The sequence below is a fragment of the Larimichthys crocea genome, chromosome I (assembly GCF_000972845.2).
Source record: "Larimichthys crocea isolate SSNF chromosome I, L_crocea_2.0, whole genome shotgun sequence".
Classification (NCBI taxonomy): Eukaryota; Metazoa; Chordata; class Actinopteri; family Sciaenidae; genus Larimichthys; species Larimichthys crocea.
In genome coordinates, this window is record NC_040011.1 from 7230642 (window position 1) to 7246984 (window position 16343).

At 39.6% G+C, this 16343-nt stretch overlaps 1 protein-coding gene across 1 annotated transcript in view; it reads left to right on the forward strand.

Annotated features, from left to right (window-relative positions):
- Positions 1-16343, forward strand: part of tmeff2a (transmembrane protein with EGF-like and two follistatin-like domains 2a) — a 102094-nt gene that overhangs the window by 52346 nt on the left and 33405 nt on the right. The window contains exon 4 of the mRNA XM_010739604.3: positions 1804-1830. Coding sequence (XP_010737906.1) covers positions 1804-1830 — 27 coding nt within the window. The remainder of the gene's footprint in view (positions 1-1803; positions 1831-16343) is intronic.

Consider the following 16343-nt stretch of genomic DNA (forward strand, 5'->3'; position numbering starts at 1 on the left):
TCACGGTTCTTGCATCTTGGAAAACATGGAAATTTATAGACTTGATTTCCAGTCATAAAAAATTGATTGAAATGGCCAAATATCTCAGAAATTTTTTATGTTGTATGTCAGATTGGCTGTGTGAACCTAGGTGCATATTCTTGAATGGAAAAATGCTTTTTCAGTCAGTTTTCCTGGTCACAACAGACGTGGATTTACTGCAATCTTTTCTGCATTGAGTCAAATTTTTCTGCAGGCATGAGCAGAATTTTCAGAGAAGCCTATTGGAAATGCTGCAGATGGTCATATCTACATGCATACAGGCTATTAATGATCAAATGTACATTGTTGTTGTGGTTGATAACTACATGCACAGTGATGTTAATTGTACACTTTTATTTACTACTTCTTTTAATTAGCTGATGAATTTTCTGTAAAAGTGAATAAATTCTTCATGATTTGAGCTGTTATTTTAGGGGGGTGGCCACATTAATGTTACAGCTAGAGGAAAATTAATCAAAATCAAAGTCAATTTACCAGAGACTGCAGCACTTCTCCACTGAAGCCAAAAAATGGAGACAAGGAGAATTAAAACTGGGGGTAAATATATCAATACTAAGCCTAGCAGTAACTGAATTTTAAAGAAAATTTGATTAAAGAGAAATCGATCATGGAAAATGTTATATATTTGTTTTATATTACGTCAACACATAGCTGTAACCAAATCGACAACCAATTTTAATACAATAATTCTGATGTCAGATAAGATGTTAAAAGTCAAGTGGGAAGTTTGCAAAATGAGAAAAATACAGATTTTACAGGTTTTCAAATTGGTTGAAGTAACCCTGAAGTACAAGTTCATTAAAAAGAACTTTTTATACAAAACAGATGGCACTATTAAAATCTGTAAAAACACACGGAAAAAGTAATTTTCCAAACATCAGTAAAATAATACTTTCATTTTTGATGCTGTCCCACCTCACTGATATTAAGATGACCGTCTGCTGCACTGACCTCATGTTCTTACCCCATCAAAAATGCATTTTATTGAACCAAAGCTTGTGCCATTAAAGTATCAGAACAGCTTGCCGGTCAGACTCCATGTGTTTTAGAGTTGTGATGGCCCCAATACCCCAGCTTGTGTGTGCACCTCCTCCTATTAAACTCGTCTCACATGGGTATTCATATGGAGCTGAGCTATTATCCCCCTACAGTCCTCTGAGGCCTTGCATCTGGTCTCTGGCCCTGGGCATTTTAGCAGATCACTTTGTGCTGCAGCTCAAGTTACACAGTGCCTGTTCTACAGTAAGTGCTCATCGCTATCCCTTTCACAGCCATATTGTTAAACAATTCAGTAAGCTCAATGTGTTTGAGAGAGCTTTGCAAAGATTCAGAGGCAAAGCCATGGAGAAGAAGAGAAGAGAGTCACTGACACACAAATATATCAACAACTGGAAACAGACTGCCTTCCCACAGTTGTGCCATGGAAAGGTCCACAGTTGGAGGTGTTATCATCAAGGCGCTGCTGTAGAATGAGAAAGATGCATGATGCCCCGAGCCTTGGGGGCATCCTCACTATCATCTCCTTTCATCATCCTTGTTTTCATGCACTTTTTTTTCAATCTGACTCTCAGCATCACTTTCTTTAGAGAAATCTCATTGCTGGCATCCAGACCCAGAAGCACACTGTTCACACACACACTCATAAGCAGATGTTCATGTTGGCCTAGACACTCACTTACATATGCAGACCCACACGCTTATTCAGCTAATGTCAGTGGCAGCGTGAGCCTCTGGTTAATAACTGTTTGTTCTCCTCCACAGATGCCGGCTCAGGATCAGGAGACGACGGTAAGATTATTCACCTCCTTCCTGTCTAACTCCGCATGTGCTGCTTTTTAATGTGTTTCTCTGCACTCGTTGTCTTGCTCCACTGAAACTATGCTTGCAAAACAGCCGCCTATAGACAGACATGTGAACAGGTTCTGTCTGTCTGAAGAAAATATGGATAATTCATGGCCCGAAACATGTTCTAAATATCAATAAATCATTAAAAAATATCCAAATGTCAGTATAATGAACATAACACATAGATATACACCTTATTGTTTTATTAAAATATCTATTCCATCCTTGAGTAAACTGACAGCCCCTGACTAAAGCGACACATTTATGAATATTTTATATTATATATTCAATGCATAACAATAACAGCATAGAATTAACTCAAACAGTTACCACAATAACTGCAAGAAGGTTTTTTATAAAAGAGGCAATTTGAAAGCTAAAGCGCCAGATATTTTAATAAGGAGTTGGTGGAGGCCAAAAACAAAGCTGCATATATGCTGGATGTTTAAATAGGCAACTGGTCCCAAGTGGCCATTTGCTTTACCTAAACGAATACAAGAAACACAAATCAGTCTTTATGAATATTATTACAGGCAACAAAATAAATTGGCCTCAATGTGTTTACAAAGAAGAAAAAAAACATCTTATTGGCCTTGATTGCAAAATGTAAAATGATTGCTCATAGCTGCTGTAGTGAATGATAATGTGACATTGACAGAAAATTGTAATAATAAAAACAAAGGCTTGTGATGGATTTACTATCTCAAGCTATTTTCAAGGCCCTGCAAGATAATTTTACTCACATCCTGTAATGCAGGGAATTCTTTGAAGAACTGAAAGTGTTTGGAAGAAAGACACAAATTGCATGTTTGTGTACACGCTTACACATACAAAACATACAACATTAGTGGCACAGTCCTTTGGGATTCCTAATCTCAAACATTAACTTGACTCAGGTTTTTTATATTCAGAATATGCACGCTGCATACTGACATACTGACAACAAGTTCTGTCAGGGCTACTTTTAAAACACTTGCAATGACACAAGTCACACTACAAGTCTCACAGGCACCTTGTACTCTTGTACTTTTCGATTTTCTCATTTAGGACTGTGCAAGTGTTACTCCTTCTCACACCACTCAATGAAAGGGGCTAACAGTGGTGGTTTGCACAGAATAAGTGTGTGGACACCACCACAAATAATAAACACTGGAGCTGAGGACACAAGTTGGGAGGGGATGATAAGTGTGTGAGTTCATTGTAAGAAAGAAGAAGGAGAAGGGCTTCGGGCTGTGGTTGACTTTTTATGAATAACTTTTGTGCGAGTATCTAATCACGTAAAACCTTCAGCTGATTAATAATGCCACTCAACTAAGACTCTAATTTGTTGCTTAATTGACTAACAAGGCTCTGCTGTAACGTCTGCGCAGAGAGTATTCAGTCAGTAGTCGAGTTCATCTGTCAGTGCAGTGTTTGTACTGCATATTTACTGTCGCCTGTCTCTCACTGTCCTTCTGTGTGTTTACCCATGCAGTTCCTTCATTAACTCTCATGCATGGAGCTTCACCAAGCATATATGAGAGAGAGAGATTGGAAAAGAGATTAGTCCCCCCCCCAAAAAAAAGACGGCAGACAGACAGATGAACGAGCGGAAATGAAACTGGTGCTAGGTCAACCCGAGAGAGAGAGGAGGGGGGCGGGCGCGGATAAAGAAATGGCCCGAGGACAGTCACAAAATAGATAACAGAACTGAGGAAACAGAAGGCGAGTGATTGAGAGATGGAGGGAGTGAAGGAGGGCAGACAGCGATAAGAAACATGAGGGAGAAAATGAAACATACATTTTAATATATGTCTCGTGTATTCGCAGTATTCAAAACATTTCCTGTGTTTTTTCAACTTTACTAACATGCATTTTGGATTCACATATGGGTTATAGAAACTGACAACAGGAAGCATGTTGAAGTGGCCTTGATTGGATAATTTGAAATTACTGCTCATTGTAATAAGAAAATCAAAGGACTTTAAGGATTTCAAGGCCCTACAAGATCATTTTGATAAACATGAGGAAGAAAGTAAAATTTTAATATGTGTCCTCTGTGTAGTTCTCTCCTTACAGTCTGCTGTGAATACAGTGTGTTCGTTTGCTCTAGCGTAAACATAAACCCTGCAACAGGCAGAGAAAGGGTGAAGAGGTTAGCATCACTTTTTAAAAAGGCTGTCGTCCTCCAAAAACAACTGAGAAAGGTTTTCTCTTAATATCCCCATGAAAGCTCATTATGAATGCTCACCTTTGGAGACCTCTGGCTAGTTTAAAGTAGGAGCTTGAGAACTATCCTTAGTCTCAAACTGTCAGATAAATGTGACGAATCGATCATTCAGGAGGAAAAGAGACAATTAAGAAAAAATAGCTCAGGGGGCAGAGAGGGTACTTGTTCGCTAGAGGAGTGAGAGGTGAAAGAATAGGACAAGGACAGGAGGAGGAGGAACACAAACACACCCTATAATGAAGATAGAATCATAGCAGAGGTCAAAATAGATGGAGAGATACAGTAGAAGAGATGGAAGGGATGGAGGAGGGGAGCTGGCAGAGGAAGAGGAGAGCTGCTGGTATTTTATGAGCAGGGGAAAAGGTTAAAGAAAGTGGTTGTAAAAGGTGAGTTGGTCTGCTATTGAGGAAACCAGCAGCGGAGAGACATCCTGGTAAAAAATCAAATGTATTTTAATGGCCAGTGATAAATCTACACACATAAAGCTCCGGTCAGTTGGGTAGTAGCCAGTTTCATTGGCTCTATATGTGTGTGAATGTGCGCTCACAAGGGCTAACAATCGATGCATGTGCGCATTTATGTCTGTATGAGTGTCTTCTTTTGTGTGTTTGTTTCTTTTATCTGATAAGTGAGAGCACAAGTCAACTGTGCAGGGAGATGCCCTTAAGACACGATTCTGGTCACATGGCCCCCTTAGTCAGAATCAGACATTTGTCCAAATCAAATTGTACAGTGGAGAAATTGAATTGCGCTCGCATGATCACAGGGGAACAAAGGACAACTAAAGCCCTAAAGATTTCTGTGGACCTCAAGACCTGTGTTTTTAAACAAGACTACCATGAAATTATATTGCCACGCAGCAGCTCTCTGAAGCTGTAATGCTCATTGTTATGAAGAAAGACAGACTGTGAAAGAGAAACAAGTTGCCGTGAGATTTGAGGAAAAAATGATATGGATAGATGTAAGAAATACAGGCTTTGTTTTTAGTCATAGCAGCATGGCTTCATATATGTCAGTCAGTAGAGCACTGTGGTCCAGAATGAACAATTCAACTACTAATGGATGTATGTGGGAGCAGTCATAAAATGTGTCCAAGTATATCTCCACCATGATGTCGCCCATTGTTTGGCACTATGGACTATATCACAATCTTGTTGTTGTTTTTTTAAATATTTGGAGCAAGCATCAAGTTTGTGGGCAACGTACTGCGCTTTGTTTTCAAGCAGGAAAAAAATGGCAACCTTCTAATAAAGCTAAAGAATACACTTAAATATGTTTGTGAAAACATTTGAACAGTGTGTTGTGCTGGATGGAAAGTCATAAGGTGGCCACACCATAAAGCGCACCCTGCTTAATCATCTGTTTCACTCTAAATGGATGAAAATAATTTACCACTAACAACTCACCACTTGCTGAAGAATTCACATAGAGCAATTATTAGCAGAAGGTGTGTGGATGGGAAGACCAGGTTTCTACTCATCGCTCCCACTGGCTGGAATCAGTGGGTAGATGCATGTTCGTGCCTGTTAAGTTAACAGACAGAGATGCTATCAGTTTTAACATCGAACATCAGTGATACCATCTGTGCTGACAGGTGACCAACACTGCATGGACCGGTACCAGTCTGCAGAAACACATAATCACACGAAACAGGTGCAGGTAGCTCAGTGCCGTTTGAAAGCAGCCAAGGAAAGATACATGGATAACACCATTTTCATCATGTCTGAAGTGTTAATGGAAAAAAAAGATGAAGTCAACCACACTGACCAGCCGCACACATCTACAGATGACACTGAAGATAATTCAATTCTATTGAACTATTATCTAACTATTTCAGAAAAATTCACTGCAGCAGTAGAAATGCTATAATTTAATGGTTAGTAATTTATCAGTTTCCAAAAACACTCCAAGCTCCATTTTTTGTTGTTTTCAGGGAAGCCTGGGTCTTTTTTATATTTGAGCTTGAACACTGCTGTAGACTTTCAATCTTGTTTCTAGGAAATTAGGCAAGAATTATTTATAGTATCTATAGTACTGGTTGTCATTGCTGTGCGGTTCAAACATCATCAGTCAATGTTTACCACTGTTGGCGCCTCAGTTTTACGTGTCACCATGCTAAAATTTGCCAATTAGCACAAAGCACTGCTGGGTCGGATGTGTGAAACTCATCAATTCAGTTATAAATCAGAGGACTGGACAAGCTGAAAAGTTCAGGGATCACCCAACAATTTCACAATGACAATGAACGTTAGAGGCTTTGTACTTTCCACAAATGTTATACAAATGTCAGCTACATGGTGGCACTTTAGGAAAAGTCATGGGATCATTAAAGTGATTAGTATTTATCCTCAGGGAACCATCAATGTCTGTGAACAATTTAATGGCAATCCATTATATGGACATGGACTTTAGTGTGGTCTAATGTGGTGGACTGACCACTCAACATTGCCCTAGAGCCATGCAGCAAAACAGTGCATGGAGTTGATCACTAATTACCACTAGCATATCTTTCTATCTATCTAAAATATTCTTTTTCCAATGTAGTCTGTTAAAATGTTAGTTTATCAGCCGCTAACATTCACTAATTATTCACTATTTAAAATACCAAAATGTACTTTAGGTCTGTGCTTTCTCTGAGGCTTTTTCAACTTTTCAAGTATTAAATATCTACTTTTTGTAGATCTAAATTTGTCCAAAATAGGACCATTTAGGAACCAGCAGGACACTCCTGCCACGAACCCCAAAGTCAAAGATTTGAACTCTGGCATGCTCCGTGGGCTACCGGCATTAAAGTGACCTAATTTCACTGCAGTTTCAAAGGATAACTCTTATCTAAATTAAGTGCTTTGTCAAGGTCAAAACATTGTACCGTAACTTAACAGAGCCATTCTTCTATATGAATGGTTAAAAAAACGACTCTATCATGAGTCCTTAGCGGCAGGGAGAGAGCCTCAGAACTGTCTGCAGTCTAAATACGAGTATCTACACAGCATTCTCTCAGTCTTTGCAGCCACCTGATTTCTTTTGTGTATCTCCCTAATTATTTGCAGAGCTTTGTTGAGGCTGAGACTTCTGAAGCACCGGCTCTTCACTATTCAATCACTGCACAATATTTGAGACCTGTATTTGTGTATTCAAATGCACATGCACCACACCCTGTCTCCACTCTTTATTTCACATTTACTTTCCTGAGTGTTGACTAATGAAAAGATAAACACTGCACTTGGCTTAATTGAAATACAATCGCCTGATTGGGGTAATTAATCTAATGATCAGACCCACAACACTATGGATTTGCAAGCACTTCATTAATTTGAATTAAGGGCAAGGTTTGGCTATGGTGCAATTATGAATTCAATATCAATTGATCTCCCTTGGTCGTTTTGCAGTAATGCACAAAAATGATGATACGGGGTAAGACTCTATGTTATTATTTTATTGACTCTGCACATATTCAATTAAAAGCTCCAGTATTAGCCTAATATTCGTGATAATGATGAATAATCTCTGTAATACTGCCCCTATCTCAGTCTTTGTGCTGTGGAGGAAAAATATGTTGAAGTACCTGACCATAAGATGACCTCATTTGCCTGGTCTGACTTTGGAAGTTGGATGGTGAGTTACTGAGGTAAAATGGCTGGCTGACCTGCGGTTCCCCCGGTGATTGTTTCATCCGTCCATTCCCGCTTCAGCAGCCTCCACAATGACGAGCTGCTGCCCCAGTCACACTGCTATTGCTATGGTAACCAAGTTAGAGGTTTAGGGAAGTGAGTAATCTAATCTTCCCACTTTGTGGCATAGAGATAAGGCTCGCCACAGCCAGCCCACCCGTACATGTGTGTACGTGTATGTGTGTGTGTGTGTGTGTCCTATTTGGTCATTCTATGCTGCATGTCTTACTCACACATACACACACATACACACACAACCCATCAGGCCAGTATGTTCCACCCTAATAGGCAGGTGAAAGCCGAAGGGGCAGATAGGCTTCCAGCCTCGTTGAAAAGCCTGAACCTTACTGAAGTTGACATTCCTCAACATTGAAGGAAAGCTCTGCTGCTTTTATCGCAGTGGTTAGCTGAGTCTTGAGTGTAAACGGCCAAAGTTTGACATGTTTCAACAATTTCTGCAGTAGGGCCGACACCTTCTGGACGGTTTGTTGTTGTACGAAAGCCTGTTTTGCTCAGTGATTCTCACCGGTGTGTGTTACTGCCATATGTAAACTGATTTGCCTTGAGGGTGATAATGAAGGTAAGATCTTCTATTCCCCATCGACTAATCGATTGAATAAGGAGTAGGTAGAATTTCTTTGGTTGGCTACAGCGCTATTCTGCAGTATCAAGTATTAAGTGTAACATTTTAGATCATGTGCCAAAACACTGTGAAGCTGCCCGGCTACGTGCACACAGCGAGCAGACGTGTATATTTACATGTTAATTTGCTGTATATATTGAGTTCTCTACCTTACTTCTAAAATGTGTAGGGCTTTACCTGAATATTTAACTATTGAGATATTTGTTTGCTGGGTTCATGATGATGTATGATCTACAAAATTTAAGGAAACATTCTTGAGCTTGTTGTATGGTAGTGAATGATTCTGGCTCATTCATCATATTGGGTTCTTAGATTGACTCAAAAGATGCTCTGTGCTTTGTCCCATAATGTTAGTGATGCTTCACATTCCCACTTTAATACTCTCCATAGTCTCAGCCACATATAAGACTTCAGCCAGGAGAGATAAGTGAATAAAGTAAAGGTTTTTATTATTATTATTATAACAGATGACAATTAAGTCTTGACATAGTCTTTGTCATTTAGACTGTACATGGAGATTTTTGTAACCGAGGGATGTCATCCCTGAAAACCAGCAAGAAGAGTCCAGACACTGGTGATAGTAGTGGCTGATGACTCTGCTGTGCCTGATGGTTGATGAAATGATGATGCTGATTGAATCTGCAAAGACTGGCCGGAGATGGAGAAGTGGAGGGGTGAGAGAGAGAGAATCATATTTAAAAAGACAGCAGCAAGATGATAGGCTAACAGTTTAGATTTGAATAGATTTGACCAGGTGATGAGAACAGCTGATATCAAGATAGCCTCAGATAATGACAACAAGGAAATTAGCGTGAGCATGTGTGAGAGGAGTGAATGCCAGGACGGAAAAAGACATAAACTACAGGCGTATATGCAAAAGAAGAGTGTTCCCAACTGAACTTTCACTTGTGCTTCATATCCGGGTGCTGAACTTCCTATAGAAATAAATTAACATGTAAGAGTGTGTCTGTTCGTGATTGAAAGCTCTGTTTTCGCTGTATACTTTCTCTTTTTAAAGCACGGCATGTGAAATTACTACTAAGGCACGAGGCTTGATTGGCTCTGTAGCATCATGTGGGAGGATTACAACACATGCAACTGGTTTGTGAGTTTCCTGGGATTGTAAATCAGTGCCGTAAAGTCTAGATAAGCTGCACTGGTTAAAATAGAAATAAAAATAAAAAGGTATTCGGGACAAACTTTCTTTCTAGATTACCACAATTTAGTCAGTAGGTTCAAAAAGGTTTGCAGAGGAAAGCCTCCTTTACAGTGTTCGAATTTATTCCAAGATGGATATTTCTCTTCATACGTTGATGTAATGTATTAACTGGTTGTTACTGGAATTGAAATTAGCCACTTTTAGGAACTAAGGGTTTCTAAATAACTTAAAACATTGTTATTTTAAAGTCCAGCAGCTTTGTGCTTGATGCTCACACTTTCGATGCTGATGAATAATATTTTCATTGGTACATGAGTCATTTTGGATAATCATCTACCAAACAACAGCATGACACACTCAGTGACACTTGATTGTGAATTAAAGATAGAAGGTTTTAGTCTGATAAACAAGTATGTATACACTGATGGAGTACAGCACATGAAAGAGAAAGGCAAATGAGGCTCATTGTAATGCACATTGAGATAGTCCCCATGTTAAAACAGACCTATCTAACGGTCTCGCGGAGCACACACTCAGGCAGTGTACATCAGAAAGGATTGGCCGATAAGCCTTTATTTTGGCATGTGGATAACGTCGTAATATAGACTGAGAGGGATCGGATCTGCAAATGAGATAGAAGCAAAGTCGTTAGATCCCTCCGCACACACACTCACGCTCTCTCTCCTTTTTCCATCTCTCACCTCTGCTGCTTTAGCTTTTCCTCCGTCTCTCCATGGAAACGTATCCAATCATAGCACTCTGAAATTATTATTAAAATTTCCTTTGCGTGTGTGTGTGTGTGTGTGTGTGTGTGTGTGTGTGTGTGTGTGTGTGTGCACAGCAGGAGCTCTGAATGAGATGAGTTGGGGTGGCGTTGAGGTTCAGGCAGTATCTGTTGGTAAGAAGGGAACGTAAACTGCGAGAGGCAGCCGCTGTGTGTCAGAGCTATTAGTGAAGGTGGGTGAAAAGTGGGACAGAGGCTGATGAGAATAGTGGGGTCACCTCTGGGCCAGTCTTCGCTCTTACTGGCATCAGGGATTTTATTGTCATTTTTTTTTTTTTTTTTTTTTGTCATCCTGAAAATAATGAAACCGTGCAGAGACTGAGCGAGGCGAGGGAGGGGAGGAAGAGTGTGGGCCCATAGAAAGGGAGGGATGGACAGATATTGGAATGGAGAGATGGAAGGATTGGTAATAGCAGGATTTGACCAGGATTAAGAAAGGGAACAGGGGGAATCAGGTGGGCACTTTGGGAAAAGACATTTTGAGCTGTATTGTGTGCAAATGTGTGTGAGGGGGCAATTTGGCCAAAGGACTTGTTTTTTATTTTTTTTTTAATGGACGCTGATGTGAACTGTCCCTGTCCCTTCCAGTTTGAGTGTACACCAACAGCAGTCAGCAGTTGTGAACCTGATTGTAAAAGTGCTCATATCAGCAGCAGTTCCTCATAATGTCAAAACATGCAGTGGATAATAAAACAAATGACAGATTGTATCTTCATCTTCCCGGGAAACCGGGCATACAATACATCAGCTCAGTGATATCCAGTTAGATTGAGCCATAACAATCTGCTGTATACACTGTCTTACAGTGTAACTGTCATGGCTGTAAAGACCATACTCAGGGAAACAGATAGGATGTCCCAGATAAATGAATAAATGAATGAATCCTTCATGTAGCAGCAGTGGAGACATGCGCTCGCCCTTTTGGCCCTTCCCTGGGGATTTCAGGTCATGCCTTCTTATGTAAGCCTGATGGAAAAACACTTTCTGGATTTGAAAACACAAATATTATTAACACTAGTATTTTTTTTTTTAAATATTACCAATTTATTCCTAACATCATAGGTTTTCAGTCACCATGGTGATATCCTCGGGAGATTTTCTTCCCCTCCCTTTTCTTTTCTTTTGGCTTCCACGCTCAATTGATGTCCTTTTTTTTTTTTTTAGAGTTTCTTCTTCCCCAGATCATTTTCCACAAGTTACAGTTTGGTCAAGTCCCAGATTTCTGTAATCACGCCAGCTGTCATTTCCTTTATCAGTGGCGAGCTAGCGCAGCTCATTAGAGACTGCGTTTGGCTGGATGATGCTAGCAAAGCAATTTGAGCTGAGGGCTCACGGAGAGACGTTGGCCTCAATTCCAGGTATGAAGGAAGAAAGAGAAAGAGAAAGAGAGAGAGATGAGAAAGAAAGGAGAGTGAGGAGTCACATTATAGCCTCTCTTGTGGGTCATTCTACCACGGAGAAGAACATTTTCTCATTTGCTTGAAGATAATTGCAGCAGTTATTATTCTGCTGATGCTCAGTTAAGCAGTAACCCAGAACAGGTCATTCTATATCCGAGTTATTATTCACAGCTAAGATGTAATATCTGCTGGACACCTCACAGATGTTTGTTTGTTTGTTTGTTTATTCACACCGTGTTGTTTACAGAAGTCATTACTGTTAATTATGGTAAGCTGTGATAGTAGAGCAGGCGATTAGATTACAACAGTTGGCTGCATCTGTGCGCTTACTTCACAGTTAACAGTCGATATAACCACATGGTAGTGGCTTCTATCGTTATATAGTCAATGCAGCACTCTCCCTTTTAAATGAAAACGGTTCATTTTTATCTCATGTAACATTTGACTGGTGTATTTTGCTTTCTAAAAATAGCTAAAATGATGAATACTTACAATTATGCATTCCAATTTTGCTTCTGTTTTTTTCTGTCTGTAATATTTCCCTCTGAAGCTAAATACGGTTTTGAATCATCATAAACCAGAGGCGGCAATTCCTGATTCTTCTCATCGACAGTGCAAATGAGCTTTTCACTCAATCTCTGGAGGCTTTTTTTTTTTTTTCGACATCGCTGTGCTCCATATGTAAACATCTGACGGCTGTTTATTTGTGGGCTTCAACGCTCATCACAGGAGGAGTGTGCAAATCCCTCGTGGGACTAAATTGGAGGCGAAACTGAAGGCTTTGTGTTTTGAGAGGAGAACCTACAGGTTCAGGAGTGCCTGGTGTGGCTGGCAGTTTGTTTACGTTCGAGGAGCAGAGCGTATTTAGGGGTGAAACGGTGCACTGGCAGTAAAGGAACAGTCAAAGTGTTTATTTACCTTCTGAAATTTCATCCACAGGAGAAAGTGCTCTAATATTACAGCACATAGTGATAAATAATTGACAGTGAAAAAAAACAAAAAACAGCCTAACTAAACTTTTTTGTCCTCTAAACATATAGATGAACTTTGTACACACTTAGACAAGATTTAGACTTAGTTAATCTCTTTTTTTCACATTACCCAAAATACCTTTAAACAGCATATTGAGTATGTGTGTTTAACTGTAATGTACTAAGGAAGAAATAATGGTCAAATCTTGTCCTCAAAAGACATCTGTGCAGAAACTGCTCTCTGCTCCTTCTTTGCTGAATTTCTTTATGACTGTCAATGCAGCTGCAAAATAACTGCAAATAGAAGACCTCGTTCTTTTTTGGTTAATGTAATACAAAGGCTAACATTATGCAAAAAACATTTTTTTCAGCATTTTAAACACGATAACCTTCCACTTATGTCTACAGAAAACGAGTTTCTCTGCACTCCCTCAAATCTCAGAATCTCAGAACACTTGTTTATAGGAGATGATTTTATGGCATCATAACTTGTTTGGAAGGTGACTGAGATCCAATACGCAACTTACACAAGTGTGGGAAATAGAGACAGTCAAATATATATGGACGTGTTATCTGTGACGTCACCCACAGGTTTCAGAAGAGCCGTTGTGAAGCTCAGATGATGGTGGCTCTAGTAGTCACCATCTTGGCAGGCCGCTTCTGCTAATCTAAAAATGGGCAAAGACGCGGATCGTAGTGGTGTTGAAGCGGGCTGAATGAAGGCTGGGTGTTCAAACAACCCGCCTGTCAATCAAAAGTGCAAAAAATAACGCTTAAAATGAATTTAAAAAATGTAAGCCATAATATAATTTGAATGAGTGAGTTATATAAAAATAAACCTTAACTGGATTTTTCAGTGAGAGAAGGAGAAAATTTAATTTTAAGAATTTTTAATGAGTTAATTGTTTGGAAAGATTATTTGCACCTAATTTGGTGCTCTTAAAACACGTGAATATTTAAGTTGGCAACATTAATCGTTCTTCCACACCACAGTTCAGCCAAACACAATATATCTACATAATTAACAATCACACTCCAAAAAGAACATGTACTGTAAAGAGGTGTATAGTCTATACTTTGCAATAAATAATGGTTTTGTTTAAATGTATAGTAAAGTGTCAAATGTAATGTTATATTTTGAGGCTTGTTGGTGGACCAGTCTATTTAAAGTGATGATTACACTGAACAAGAACATAAACAAGGTAACCTTAAAATTGGAACAAAACAGAGGCACAAAAAACAAGTTGAATTTGAAAAGGTGACACAATAATGAACCTTTCAATGTGTCTTCACTGGGGTGGAGTGTTTTATTCTTTGTTTTTTTTATGTGCTTTAATGGTTTTAAAAGCTTCATAGTTAAAGTGGCACTTTTGTCATGTTGGCCTCACCTCCAATGGGCCATGTACCTTCAGAGTCTCACAGATTACGACGACAGGAAGGACATAGTTGTTGAGACAATTAACACATTTGTTAAAGATTTTCATCTTTTTTCGAGAAGTGCTTAAGCAACCTCTTGAACAGTGTTTCTGCAGTGCTTCCGGCTGAAGATAGAGTTGTTCATCACCGCAAAAAGCACAAGAATTCACTTTGATGTCTGAGCTTCTTTCTTTTCTCTGTTGGGATATTGCCACACTACCTTTTTTTCCCTCCTAATGCTTTTCACGGCACAGAAAACTCACTCAGTCCAACTTGTCAAAACTCATTCAACACAATGTTGCTGTTTTTGCAATTAGTACATTTTTCCATGTGGTGCAATGGATGCTTAAACTAAACTATTGATTTGCTTCAAAAAGCATTACACAAAAGTTTCAAATACGTTTTATACATTTAAAATATAGAAGAAAAAAAGGCTCCCGCACCAGAGAGAGCCTGGTCCATGCAGTGTTTCTAAATGCGGTGTACATCCTTTGTTGCACGGTGTTATCTTTATTGGTTTGTTTCTGTCATTCTCAACAATAACTGCATTAAACAAGGCTACCTGCGCTAAGACAAAAGAGATATCTTTAAAGTGTTTATGAAGTCTGCTGCTGCCACATTTCCTCATGGTGAAGATGGTACCTTTGATGGCTGTCTAAGCCCTGTCTTGTACAAGGACAGGTGATTGTGTATGGAGGGGCTGTACTCTGATCAGCTCTCAATGGACTGGTCTAGTGTGTCTCATCTCTACAGAGCTTTTTTTTGTTGTTGTTGTTTACAGGGGCAGTGGTGCGGTTTGGTGGCATCTAGGAATGTAGTTTCTGATTGCTACCCTGTCTCCTTTTCTAGCATGAAGGAGAAACTACAGTGGCCATGAAATGTGAGAAAATCCTCGAGCCCGTGTTTTAATTTATCCATTCTGGGCTATTGTAGAAACATGGCAGTTCAACACCCCATAGAAGAGGACCTGTGGTGTCTTTAGATATGAAAGGCTCAAGTTAACAAAAACACAACAACCCTTATTTTCAGGTGATTATACACTAATGAAGATGTAATTATGCATGATATATTCAAATTCTGCAGAATTTCATACCACTTCTTCTCATTTGTCTTCCCCATCTCGTATCCTCCACACACCCTGGTTTGGCTTTACTCTTCTTCCCTTCTCTTCCTGCTCCTTTCTCTCACCTGATCTGATCCCCCAATCCTCTATCCCCGGTCGCTCTCTCTTTAGCCCTGGCCACTCCTCTCTGGTGGTCTTGTGCACACAGGATTAGCCATTACTTCATAGTTTTCTCTTCCTCCTTCTCCCCTGAGACTAAACCCTGCCACCATCACCGGCTGTCCAAGGCTCTTCTCCAACACTCGGCGGTGTGCGATTGGCCCTGCGGGTTGGTGGTGAGATTAGCCATGGCATGGTGGGGCTCAGTGGGCAGTAGGCTCACACTGGTGGAGTTGGTACCATAGTTGCAGGCTGGAAGCTGACATTTCCTGAGATTTTCTGTCCGATGCATAATGGGATGGGGACAGAAGGGGCATCACTGTGCCAAGATCACTAAAGTGTTTGTTTGCCCAAGGACACAGGGGTCACTGGATGGGAATGTCAGGGCATCTTCTACTCAGAGATGGTGTGCATGAATAGCACATATTTTTGTTGAACTTACTTACCTTAAACTTAAACGATTCACAGTCATGGTTCTGAATAACACTGCATTCTTATTCTTATTTAAAGTTTCAGCAGTCTAAATTCAAGTGAACACACCTACATACTATCTGCATGTAGGTGTGTGTTGCCAAGACACAGCCTCTGCAAGAAACTTCCACATAAGTGAAAGGTTAAAGATCCGCCTGAGTGGAGAAGCACATCAGCTGAACTGTGGATCCCTGTTTTCTGCCATGTAGTCATTCTACACTGTAAAAAAAATAAAGTCTGTCGACTGTCTATTGTCATATTTCAAAACCTTTATTTATAAACAATTTTCAGGGAATTTATACAAAATAAAGCAGTATTTTATATTAGAGACTGTTAATTGTACAGTAAAACACCATAATATTTAATGCCATATTTTTTTACTGTCATGGTTTGGTGTTTTTTCATTGTAAAAACTATAGACATTTTAAAATATGGAATAAAACACCAATCTTACATGTGAAATCAACAGTACTAATATCCTTTTAGCGTAATATTAGTAAAAGGTTATAA